The sequence below is a fragment of the Agelaius tricolor genome, unplaced genomic scaffold (genome assembly GCF_023055355.1).
Source record: "Agelaius tricolor isolate 1412-34295 unplaced genomic scaffold, bAgeTri1.0.p SCAF_1, whole genome shotgun sequence".
Lineage (NCBI taxonomy): Eukaryota > Metazoa > Chordata > Aves > Passeriformes > Icteridae > Agelaius > Agelaius tricolor.
Genome location: NW_027269261.1, coordinates 99,672,308 through 99,686,069, shown reverse-complemented (window position 1 = coordinate 99,686,069; position 13,762 = coordinate 99,672,308). Strand labels below are relative to the sequence as shown.

General features: G+C 37.1%; 1 protein-coding gene and 1 long non-coding RNA gene across 2 annotated transcripts in view; one reads left to right on the top strand and one right to left on the bottom strand.

Moving 5' to 3' along the window:
- The window catches only part of EYS (eyes shut homolog), a 791,734-nt gene that overhangs the window by 636,756 nt on the left and 141,216 nt on the right, over nt 1–13,762 (bottom strand). Inside the window, exon 7 of the mRNA XM_071445583.1 lies at nt 949–1,108. Within this exon, the coding sequence (XP_071301684.1) occupies nt 949–1,108 (160 nt within the window). The remainder of the gene's footprint in view (nt 1–948; nt 1,109–13,762) is intronic.
- Nucleotides 1–13,762, top strand: part of LOC139598788 (uncharacterized) — a 34,836-nt gene that overhangs the window by 20,977 nt on the left and 97 nt on the right. The window lies entirely within an intron of this gene.

Below are 13,762 nucleotides of genomic sequence, written 5' to 3'. Positions count from 1 at the left end.
TTCATATTGTTATTTTTAAAAAGTTCTCTTAATATTTCTGGCACTTATCTTTAAAATGATGTAAATGTTGTTAATGTCTCTCTCCATAATATTACCTAAACCTACAGTGAATCACATCTGAATCTTCTCTTTCAGTTCCTTCTCTAGACAAAGATTAGTGAAGGATTTTAGAATCCAACTTCAATGAGCTTCTTTTTAAAGGATAAGGCTGGAGGAAAAAAATCAGAAATTATTTTCTTTGCCACTTAAAAAAACCAAAACACCAGTGTGTTTAATATAAGCTACTTTTTTGGCTTCTCTTGTATCTAATTAAAAGAGAAATACTGCTGAAGAAATTGTGTCAATCACTAACAAATATCTGACACAGTGGTTATAATCCCCTCTAAAAAACTGACTTACTGACAATACAGAGAACCTCGAAGACTAGCCTTTAGTTAAGTAAAATGAATTAATCCCACACCAAATTAAATTTCATAAATCACTGGTGGTTCACTAAGGTATTTAAATAGAAGGTGGAATTCAGCTCTCAAAAGCTGAGTAAAGTTATCTGAGTAAATACAGACTGATAAAAAATAACAAACTTCCTGAATCCCATTTCTCTCATTAATTAGATATCCAGGAACTATAATTAGACATCAGACATGTACCTCACATGCAAAACTTTTATATGTAGACATACACTTGGTCTCTTAAACTGAAGCTAAAGCTTATTCTAAGAATATTATTACTGTAACCTTAATTGGAAGATTCAGAAGTAACCTGTAAATTCCATTCAGATTTTTTAGGCATCACAGCAGAGGGCAGAAAATGCAGAGAGGTGTGATTACTCTCCAAATACTTCTTTACTTCTTTATCCTTTTTTTTTTAAATACAGCATACATACATTTGAGTATTTAAAAGGAAATGAAACCAAATTATTTGTATCTACATAATTTGTATATGCCTTACCTGTAAAATCATGAGGACACAAACACTGAAACAAAGGTTGTTCTCTCAGTTGAGTCACATCAATGCAAGTTGCTCCATCAGAACAATTATTTGGGTAAATTAAACATGCATTTTCAGCAAATTGGCAAAATTCTCCTGTCCATCCAGGTGCACAGAGGCACTAGACATAACAAACACATAACAAACAAACAAAAAAAAACAAACACAGAAAACCCAAAATGAAAATGCAAAGTGAACGTTCATAGAATTTTCTTTGGGTCTTGCATTTTACTACTGAGTAAAAGTGTGGTAGAATGCAGCGTGGTAGAACCCAGCTGAGACTATTCCTCATGCCTGTACTTGCGGATGATAAAACAGTTAAGAGAGGCAAAACTTATTTACCATCTGTTGAAAAACTGGGGGAAAAAAAGGATGCATGAGTTGGGGAAAATGGTGAGATAATTACTGGCTGTAAGGGATAAAAATACCATCAGGAACAGAAGAACTGACTGTCCAAAAAGGATTTTAGAGGTATAGACATGAGGGAGAAATTGGGTAGTGAATGATAACAAAGCTTGCAAGACAAATATTGTCACAGACCAGTAATCAGAAAACATACTACAGGGTTTCTTTTATACATGCACACTCTACCTGTTAAATAAAATAAACTAAAATTGCTTATTCAGAGGAAAGGGGGAGATCTGAAGCTTATATTAGCTTCTCAAAAGAGTCCTGTGAAAGTCATACAAGTGTTCTGATCAAATATAATCAATACAGCTTGCCTTGAATCCCATTCCAAGGGCAATAAAAGACTATAGCCAACAGTAGTATGTGAGTATTTCAGAACACTGGAATGGTATACCAGATTCACAATATATAAACATTTTACATGAGTAAGTGTACTTGTGACCACCAAAGACAAATAGATGTGTTATAGTGATTCATACAAGTAAAAAGAAAGTTGCCAAAGAACAAGATTAGCTTAAGGCACAGAAAATAGGCAGAATATATTGCTGACTACAGAAAAAATTACTGTAAAAAGCCCCAAGGCGAGTAGTACCAGGAGGAGACCATCATTTTTTGAAGGGTGGGAGAGTGCTTGGGGGGAGATAAAATATTGCAAACCATCAAATCTGTAGAAGAAGGATGGAGACAAAAGACAAGCTCAATTCAGTAATGACTTCTCTCATCAAAGAGCTCATGAGAGAGATTACCTTGACCTTTGTTGTTAAGTACCAACAGGGACCACAGCTGTCAGCACTAATTCTTCGGCATCAACTCCACAGCATTGTGTGATCACAGAGACTTTAGAATGTAAATGTTACAGAGTAACAGTACATAGGGGTACTAAAAATGTCTAACAATCTTGAAAACTACTAGCATTAAATATGCTGTTTGTGAATTAATTCATTCAAGTTTGTTTAAAGTTTAAAACAGGCCCTACCTCTCAGTCTTTTAAACATTCCCTTTACAGTGATCTCTGATTCCCTACCTGACATATATACTTTGTAAAAATGAACAGTACTTAGGTGGTCAAGTGAAGGCTTTAAGGGAACTGCACTGATGGGAATTCCTTACTGTGAATCTCTGCATTCAATGATTGAAACAGCAGATAACTAAAGCAGATTGCCATCTCCAAAGGAGCGTGATAGCCTATGGAATAAGTGTGACTTACCTTCCAAGGCCTGGAAGAACAGAATGTTCTCCAGCAGTATATTCCTTTGTATTTTCTGCATTTTTATTCCTGCATCACTGTGTTGTGAAAATACCCATACACATCCCTGACATTTCCTGATTGTCTTCCCCTCGATCTCCAGGAACACTTTCCACTGCTATGTACTGTCCTTGTCCTTGATGTTATATTTGATTAAATACGACACTGCTACGTGAAAGGTAATGAGAGGTAAAAACAAGATGGCATGTTTTAGGTAACTGAATCTATGGGTTTGTCTGTGTTTATTAATGAGTTCTCGAAGCTCATCCCAGGCAAACCTATAGAAATATGATTTATCCTCCATGTCAATATATTTTACATTCATAGGACTCCAGAATTATTTAGGTTGAGACAGGCCTTTGAAAGTCATAGAGTCCTACTCCTTGATCAGAGCAGGTCAAACTTCAAATACAAGTTGGTTGCTCAGGATCTTTTCTACTTGAGGTTTGAATATCTCCAAGGATGACAATTCCACAGCCTTTATGGGCAACTTGTTGCAGCACTTAAGTACACTCACACTACAGTTATGAAAAATTTCTTCTTACTACCTAGCCATAATTTCCTTTGTTGCAACTTCTGCCAGTTGCCTCTCATACCAGTACTTCTGAGAAAAAAATGTCTTCATCTTGTTTATGATCACCCAATAAGGAGCTAAAGAAAAAAATTATGTCCCCATTCAGCTGTCTGTTTTCAAGGCTTAAGACAGAACCTTCAGTCTTTCCTCATATACTGCAAAGTTTTCACAATGTTGATGGTTCTCTCTTACATTTGTTACAATTTTTTCAGTCTTATTTTTTGTACATTGAAGTTCTACGCCTCAGAGTACTCCACAGGTAGCTGAGCAGAAGGGACTGATGACATAACTTGACCTGCTCTCTATGCTTTTACTAATGCAAGCCAGTATTATATGAAGCAACCTACACTCTATCATAATTTGGTTACATTGGCCCACTCCTTCATCTTCCATGGATGTAACTTGTCGAGCCCTTTGAACATTTATAAATACCCTGCTTGCCTATGGTCCTGGTTCGGCATTTCTCTTCAACTAATGGTATTTCATTCCTCTAAATCTTGCCACCTGGCACAGGACTTAGGAAATTTAAAGGCACATATTGTAAGTGAAAACCAAAGCAAAGTTACTGAATGTCATCCACCTCAATCAGCAGTGGGCATACATTTCCCTTGATCTCATTTTTTCTGCCACTGTACCTAAACAAATTTATAAGATAGTTTCTCCTTTATGAGTATTTTTCATGAGGATCCATTTGGAAATTCTCCTTGACTAGACTCTACCTTTTACCTACCCAGTCACTAAACATCACTATTTATTGTATTTCCTTTCTTTACACATCTTAAGTCCATTCTGCAAGAAAGAATTTCAAATAAGTTCACTGAAGTCTAACCCTATTTCTAGTGGATAAACAATAACTTAAATATGTTCTCAGAGATGGAATTGTGACAGCAGCTGTGAAAACTACATTTCCTTTCCTCTAGAAAAGTGACTTTTCTGCACCTGCAGTGAAAGGTATTGCTGTCAAGACAGCATTCAGAATCTGAATGGCTATTTCCAGACTATGCCTGAATCATTTTGAGGATAATTGAAGGACAAGTCTTAGGGATGCTTAAGCCAGCACTTTCCACAAACATTAAGCAATTTTTTTAAGCTTAATTGAAATCACCTCCATGGTATACTGGTACCATAACCTTTCTTTTTTTCCTCCACAGTTTTCAATTGCCTGGCAAAACAGCTTGCAAAATGATGTTCATGTGCTATATTTCTTTGCCCCTTTTAAAGTACACTGAGAAAATTCCAACTCAACCCAAAATTTAGGCATTAAACTGGGTATGAGTGCTTTCAATTTTTGATTTAACTTACATTATTCTGTTATGTTGTTTATGTTTAGATTTTTTTCTTTGCCTACCCCTCCCTGCTACCCCCCATTCCACAAATATAATCTGAGTTATGTGTACATCCTTAGAAGTATTTCTATTTTCAAATTTTTCTATAGGTAGTTTTGATATTAGGAACTGGAGTGACTGGTTTGTGACAAAAAGGCTTCAAGAACTCCAAACCTGCTGTTAGGCTGGCTAAATGCTTAAAAATAAATAGTATTTTTATTTTTCTGTATTGATGGAGCTCTGAAAATTGTTTAAATGAAGAAAAAAAATCCTTAATTTAATTTTAAAAAATCTGCTTTCATTTTTTGTAATTAAATTTTGTTCCTAACTGAAATTCTAGAAGTTCACTCACACTGGAAAAAATAACTTCAAGAAATATATAGAAATTTAGCTCGTAACCAACAAAAGTGTAGCTTAGTGGGGATTTATTTGGGGAGAATGTTTTACTCACTTCCTTATTTGAACTGATAGATTTTAAAACTTTACAATATTGATCATTAACCTACAATACACCAGGGCACATAAGTGACTTTAAACCTTAAAACAGAAAATTAATTGGTTCTAACTTACTATATCTGTCAAATTTTCAGAGGACACTAAGCTGAGCATTGCAGGTGACACACCTGAAGTATGGGACATCATCCAGGGTCCTGAACAAGCTTGAGATGTGGGTCCATGGGAACTCACAACAAGTTCAACAAGGCCAAATGCAAGGTCCTGCACATTGGTTGGGGACACCCCTGGTACCAACTTGGGCTGAGGGGAAAGGGGTTGACAACATCTTAGTAGAGAGGGTTGGAGATGATGGTGGATGAAAAGCCAGACATGAGCTAGCAACGTGTGCTTGCAGCCCAGAAAGCCAGCTGTAGCCTGGGCTGCATAAAAAGCAGCATGACCAGCATGTCAAGGGAGGTGATTCTGTTCCTCTACTATGCTCTGATGACATCCCACCTGGAGTGCTGCATCCAACTCTGGGATCCTGAAAAACCATTGACCTATAGGAGTGGGTCACCAGACGGGCCACAGAGGCCTGGAGCAGCTTTCCTAAGAAGACAGGCTGAGAAACTTTGGGTTATGAAGCAAAAATAATTCTGGGGAGATCTTCCTGTGACCTTTCATTAAGGAGGACTGTGGAGAGATGACTGTCTGTAAAATTAGAGGAAACTGAGAAGTTATATCCACATCCCAACAGAAGTTAGGTATGGAAATTATAGGATAAAACACAATTGTTACTCCCTGGGTGGAATGCAGTTGGCATGCTCAAAGCCTCTTCTATGATAATTCCCAATTCACATGATCTGGACCTATAGGCACCTGCAAGGGGGGTGGAATGGAGGGTGGAGCAGAGTGGAGACACCACAGCCAGGTGCTGCTGAAACCCTTGCAGGGAGGGGAACTCAGTGATGCTTTGCAGCTGAGAAACTGCACAGTAACTGTCAGCCAGGGGAGATATCCTGCTGCTGAGCCAACAACCCTGGGAAAATCACATTCCTCAGATGAGCTTGGTTCATTAGGGCCTAATTGTAAGATTAATCCACACCTGCATCCCAAAGTTATCCCCCTCCAGCATATGACCCCACCCCACAAGGTGTGTGCTCTCTATTTTTTTTACTCTATCTTTAAAAGTGAAGTGAGAGAATTTTACGCCAATCAGTAACAAAGGTATGTATGACTAGAATTACTCAAGGTCCACCTAAACATAACAAGATAGTATAAAAGTAAGTAGAGAATGGGAAAAAAGTTAGGGAAGACTCTACCATAACTGCTGAGATCAGTTGATGGGCTTAACCTGTCTTCTCCCTCATTGTCACAGACATGTTTTGTGAAAAATCCTTTCCTTAGGATTTTTCTCCTGAGAAGCTGAGAGGACTCAGGAACAAAATGCAAACTATAATTATCTGCTGCTGTGGAATGCAACAGGTTTGATTGGTCTCATGCAGTTGTTTCTAATTAATGGCCAATCAAAGCCCAGCTGTCTGGACTGTCTCGGTCAGTCACAGGATTTTGCTATCATTCCATTGTTTCTCCTTTGCTTGCAAGCCTTCTGATGAAATCCTTTCTTCTATTCTTTAGTACAGCTTTAATATAATATATATCATAAAATAAGCCTTCTGAATAACAATTAGCCTTCTGAAACATGGAGTCAGATCCTCATCTCTTCCCTCTTCCTGGGACCCCTGTGAACAGCACCACACCCCATAGGGTCGCTTATTGGGTAAGAACTGTACTCTCTCCATGCTGAATGTTTTTACTGGGGATCTTACCTTTTCTGTGTATTGCTTTGAACATGTTTTTGCAGTCCAGTACTATCACTGACAATGCTTGAAACTTAACCTATCACAATTTTATATTAATGAAGAATGCTGTTCTGTGAACTCTTGGTGTGAGTCTTTCACAGGCAGTCACAGCAAAAGACAACATATTCAGTGCAGTGGAAGACCCAGTGGGGGATCACAAGGTGGGAAGATCTGCCAAAGGATCTCCCTCATGCTGTTGGTGTGTGCCCCTGAATAAGTCAGTCAAGCCATTCTCTGATCTAGCAGGACTGCTCAGTGAAGGATTCCCATAACAGGGCATTGACAGACAGGCTGGACACAAGAGTCTTGGCTTTCCTGGGGTGCTGACAGACAAATTAAACACTGAGTAATCTCCCCACACTAAGGGTCGAGGAAATCTCCCCTTTTCACACAGCAAGGGCTTATAAGAAGGAGGGGGACAAACTTTTTAGCAGGTTACAAAGAACTAGAAGGGATAATGTTTGTAAAGTAAAAGAGGGTAGATTCAGTTTAGATAGGAGGAATGAGCTGGAATAAGTTAGCCTGAGATGTGGTAGATGCCTCGTGTCTGGAAATATTGAAGGTCAGGTTGAATGGGACTCTGAATGATCTGATGTAGTGAAAGATGTCCCTGCTCATTGATGGGGATTTGGAGTAAATGACCTTTGAAGGTCAGTTCAAACTCAAACCATTCTACGACACTATGATTACTGCTATGACATGCTCCTTCATATGAAACCCTGATTCTAGGTAAAACAATTAGAAGTCTCCACAGAAATATATCATAACTTGAATTAAATAATTTTAATAAAAATACATTCTTTCATTTCTCAAGTGAATATATGGGTAAAACAGAAACTAGAATTCTATCCAGGTACATCACATAGGGAAGGTGGGAAGATGAAGTTATCTATCTTTTGTGTAGTTTGAGAAAGTGCCATCTCTCTTTACATATGATTTCATTAAAAAATGAAATTTTATTAGTATTTAATTATAACTTAAAAAGGGAAATTAAGAATGTGCATTTTTGAGTTTTTGGTAGTAGATGACAAAAGGGCAAATACTGAACAATGAAAAATAAACATTAAGAATCTCAAACTAGAAACTTACTGTACAATGTTAGAAACAACTGCCAAAGACACCACAAAGTTTATACAGCACATGGAGTGTGTCTGGTCTTACTGGCATTAATAAACAGGCAAAAAATGATTATAAGTTATGTGCTTCAGAAATCTATAGTGCTGAGTTGGCTGAGTGAAATTTTATGGACTCTTTCTACAGACATTTTCCTTATCTCAAGGGGCCAGCTCCTTATTAGATAGGGAAGTCACAAAGAAGAAATTTGGGGAATTTCTGTGCCTTTGAAAAATGGTTTGAACTCGAGCACAGGCTTGATTTTAACTTCTCAGAGGTTGCATTTAAAAATAAACCAGAATATTTCTGTTGGTTATATCTAGCATGTTTTGCTGTCCATTTATATTTAATTATATGCTCTTCTACTATATAACTTCAGATCCATTGTACAAAGATATATGAAATGATTAGATGATCACAGTTTAAATATTTTTCATTTAAATTTTCTCTTGAAAAAGAAGGACATTTAGTTTATTACATGAAGATTTCTACTGTTTATTAACTTCTATACAGCTCAGAAATAATTAGCAGCACATATGAAATGTACCTGGGGTGCTTTGATGGTGTGTATTTCAATAGAATAAGAAAAGCAGGAAAATTAATTTTGATAAAGTCCAAATTAAACACTAAAGAAGGAAAAAACTGTTTAGAACATTTTAAAATTTATGTGAATGGTTCTGTAGAATTACTGCTACTGTGTGAAAGAAAATTGACTAATTAACTTGTGTAAAACTAGCCCCTAATGGAAGTATCTGACTTTGAACTACTGCTGTTTTGAACACTCAGCTGGAAGGACAAACACAGGAGAGACATCAATAGAATTAATGATGGTGACAAAATGGATTCACAGAGATGAAATTATAATGTTCTCATATGGTCCATGAGGAGAAACAGTAGGAGAGACTGTAGATTTTTCTTAAAAGGAAAATGACAATAACCTATTTGATATGTTGTACATAAGTATAAAAATCCCATCTGAGAGCAGTAGACTTTGCAGTGCCAATTTTCATTGCTTCTAGCATTGGTTGTAGATCTCTTATAAATATTCATAATAGTTTTATCATGCTAACCAACTGTTTTAATATATAAAATGCCCAATACATTAAATGTTTGTTTCTTTATAGCTTTTTTTATACTCAAAAAACAAACAGTGATAGATGCAGTGCAGAGGGCTTTAAAAAGCCCTAGTGCATTTTTCTTAAAGAACTGAGTTTTTTCAAACAAGGTAATGCTTTCTCTCATCTTTACTGCCTTTTAGTTCTGGATATGTGATGTAGAAATTATTTCTCCTCTCATGCAATAAATACAAATAGCTTCTCTAAGAATAAGCTGGAGGCCTGTCACCACTTATGCCACAGTCAAGGAAGCCATGATGCACAGAATAGCACTATACAATTCCAGAAGGTTTTAAGCATTTGCCCATACAGAGTAACACCATACCACATCAGAAGACCTCAGGTATCCAGCCCAACACCATATCACCTCAGAAGACTGCAAGCATCTGCTCCTTTTGTTCTTTAGCCCAACCTTTTATACCCCTGATTGTTCATGCATTGCACCTGAGTGCCCTCTGTTCCCTTTGGTGTTGGTCAGTGCCCCTGGGCACTCCCTGTCTCATTGCTGTCAGTGCTGCTCACCTGCTGCTCACAGCTGTGCCCATTGGGGGTGAGGCTCAGCCACAGCCCCACTCCCAATTACCACAAACTGTGTGCCTACAGAGGCCTTAGGGCTGTGAGATCTAAGCAGTGTGACATAGCTCCATTTTGCTGATTATTGCTGATTTTGCATAGAGATGCTTTGTTTCTGTGCTATAAATTCAGCTGGACTTCTAGGGATAAAGCATTATCAAAAAGCATTAGGGCTGAGATTGGCTTCTCAGAGAAGAGCTTACTAAGAAGACCTGAGTAGCAGACTTTCCACAAAGGTTTTTCAGGTAAGTCTGTGGGGCTTGGGACTGCTCTTCTGCAAAGAAGCAATTTGATCCCCAGCCTGATAGCTGGCTGATGGGCCTGATTCTGCACCCACAAAGAAAAACCTCATCTGGAAGGGATGAAACCTGGACCTCTGTCTGCCTGATTGCAATTTCTGTACCAGTTCTGCTGAATGAGGGCCCCGCATCAGCTTGATATGGGGGAAAAAATCACAGGAGAAAGAAATGTTCCCTCCTCTATACTCCTTCCCACATTGCCTCAGAAGGAACGTGATAGCTTCAGTAAAGACTGTTTTCTGTGGTTGTATGCAGTCTCCTGCTTTGCCAGAGAACATGGTAGTCTTTGGGCAGAACATATTTTCTGGGGTTTTTATCTTCAACTACAACAGTGTGACCCATGGGTTACTGACTATTAATGTATATTCATTTGGTTGACAAACTTTGTCAACCATATATCCTCCTAGTGCAGTTTGTTGTTGAAATATCTCAAATTCACCATAAAGCTTCAAATATAAAAGCTATGGCTCCATTATATGGATGTGAGAAAAAGATCAAGAGCATAACATGAACAACCACATAGCCATTGGCAGGGTAAGATTTTAGATACCAATCTTTTCTATTATATTAATTTTTGTATCCTCTTATGGTGAATCATACTATTAGATAAACATTATTAGATGTACATCCATATAAGAAAGCAAAATTCTGGTGACTGGGAAAAATTTTCTGAAGGGAATTGACAGAAATGTCTCTGTTATCGTTAATCAGTGTTCTCCAGGCAAATTACTTGTAGAAGTTAAAACCATTACTCCTTTTTGCTTAGCTTCACTCTCCCTTAAAAGCACAATCTGCTTCCACTGCACTGTAGGAACACTATTTAGAAATCAAAAGCATTTCCTGTTGTTTGCTCTTTCTGAAGGTACCAGGGCACCCACTGGCAATTTTTCCAACACAAAACTCCACATGCAAGTGTCAGTACAGCTTCTCAGAGAAATTTCAAACATTTTCTTTGAATGGCCAATGGTGAAACCAGAATGATAACAGAGATTGTTTTCTCTTTCTTTAATGCTGTGTGCATTTGTTTGCCAACACAGCTCCACTGTTCAGGCAATATATATAATTTGTTTAGACCTTGTCTCAAGTGTAGTGCTGGCTAATGGAAATAGACCTTACAATGACATTGCTTCCTCTTCATCTTTCAGCTTCAGTTTTTGTGTCTACATTACTCAATTTCTTTGCTGGCTGTAAGCACACAGCCTTACAAGAATTAGTGGCTTGTCAGGATGATAGGAGAAAGGCATATTGACACAATAGACTTGGATACAGTATGCAGACCATATAAGTTGAAAGATACTTGCTAGTAGCATAGTAAGGAGCTGTTAGGGGAAAAAAAAAAATCATGAATGAGTATTTTTGCACTCTACAAGAAGTGGAAAGCAAATTTGCCTGCCCTTCCACAGGAAGTGTATGGCAGATCACGAATGGGAGAGTGTGCAGCAACCACTGTAGAGCTGCACTTTCTTGTGCATCAAATGCACTTCTGTAGGTAACCATAACTGACCTGTAAATTCTGTCATTTTAATGCAATTCAATGGTTTCTCCCTGGAAAGTAAAGACAGCTACTATGCTAAAGACTTGACAATTTTCATACCTCAACTCACTACCATGTTTTCAAAACTGTGCTCCTTTCCAGGCTTGTAAACTCCAGTAAACTAGAGTTCCATTATCGTCCAATTTGCACTGGATTAATTTAATATATTTTTTCAGTATGTTTACTTTGTTTGGTAGGTTTTGAGGTTTGTTTCAGTTTAATACTAATGATTCAGGAGGAAACAGGGGATCTTAAGGAGGGATAATACTTGTTGCCATGATCTAAACTACTTGCTGTGAATAAATAGATAGTAAGGTACTCAATTCACTCTTGGGACCTAGAGGAAAGCTTTACATCCACAGGTGATTTCTTGTTTGTGTACTCTCTTTATCAGCTTTCACTGCCCACTTGTGTGCCAGAGGCTCTATTGGAGCCATTCTAAATCACTGGGTGAACCCTACTCAAGCCACTCCATACCCTGAGGTGGTTAGCATCTGGCAGCAGTATGATTAGCATGAAACAAACAACAGCTCTTTTTTCTCTACCACTTGCCTTTTGGGCATTGCTCGTATTTTCCCTGTCTTCAGGTAAAGATAAGGAAAACAGATACCTACAGCCATAAATTGTTTAAGACAATCAGATTGAAAGCAATGAGAAAATACTATCAGCTGCAAAACAAGAACACTGACTTCTCACTTATGAAATCCATTTAAGAAAAAGAAAAGCTGTGATGAGAACAGAAAAATCTATTGAAAAGTGTATCTGTGGGCAGATGTTTAAAAATATTTTTAAGAAGAAGGTTATTGTATTGTCAAAATAATGTAGTTATGTAGTTTTATTGAATAAAAATCTGCTGAACTCTGAAATTGGTTCACACATCAGTAATTGTGTAAGTATGATTTATGCTCAAACTGTTTTAATTTATTTCTTTTCTGACAACAGTGGCCCCTGTCTTCTAAGTAGGTGGAGTTATTTATTATAAAATTGACAAACCAGTCCATTAATTAAAAATTTTCCTATGGTATGGATATAAAAAAAGTCCTATATTATATTTTCTTTAGAACTTTAACAATTACTATATTTATTCTTAGAAGCAGTTGCAACATTGCAGCTGCAAATCAGGAGAAATTCAATTGCAGACTTCTTGCAATAATTGATAAATCAATAGTAAGTAATAGAATTTTTAATATCAGTACTTTTTGAGAGAGGAAGATCTGTTCATGTTCAAGAATTGTGTTTGTCACCTGTTAAAATTATATGTCCAAATGACAACCATATTTCTCAAACTGAGTCAAAGCTGCAGTGTTGTCTTTTTGTGCTTTAGAAACCAACGAGGTGAATATCATATCTTTGATCTTCTTCAGAGCCTAAATAAAATGGGGGGATTTATGCTTTTGTTATTCATGGCAACTTTGGAAAATACAATCCTTTTCCTAACCTTTTAATATCAGTGACATGTGTGTGCTGCATTGACTACTAGAAGCAATCCACAATAAGGCCTTCAGCCTTCTGTGGGAATTATGGGGTTTGGATCCCACAATAGTAGATCTTCATGAAATTTAATGTCTGGTGAAGTTATTCACAAGGACAGGACAGATGTGACCTGGCACTGATCTGATGGGAAACTGCTGAAACACAGCACTGGACCATATTGCCTAAAAAGCTTTTGAAAATGCTCTTGCTATAATCAATAGTACATAGAAGAAGCAACTACTCAAAACCATGCACAATAATTTTATCCCATTTTTGCTTCAAAATTTTTGCTAGGAACAGCTGAATATTTTAAATACAGTTGTTCCTTTTTTTCTTCTGAGAAAAACTGATAGACCACCGTTTTAAGATTGCAAATCTGTATGTACTTTTGAGAATATAATTTTAAATTATTTCTTTATTTTATTTCATAGACTTCATTTTTAATAGAGGTTTCCTCATTTACAAACTTTTAAAACAGTTTAGATGATATATGCTGCCTATGATGACCTTTCATTGACAGTCAAAATATGGCTACTGAAAAATGCTTCTATATATACAAGTGCTTATTTTTGACTACAGGGATTGTCTGTCTGTCTTCATCAACTGTGTGGTGTCACATTTTAAAATTCACTTTGAGCTAAAAGTTGCCTTCTTGGTCACTGACTATCAGGAACACTCAGTACTGGATAATTCATATTCTTTTTTCTATGCATAGAGCATTGAATATTTGCCTCTCATAGAACACATTATTTCCTAAAGTAGTGCAGTCCACCTGGAAATACTTACCACTTTTGTATATTATTAACTACTCTACCATT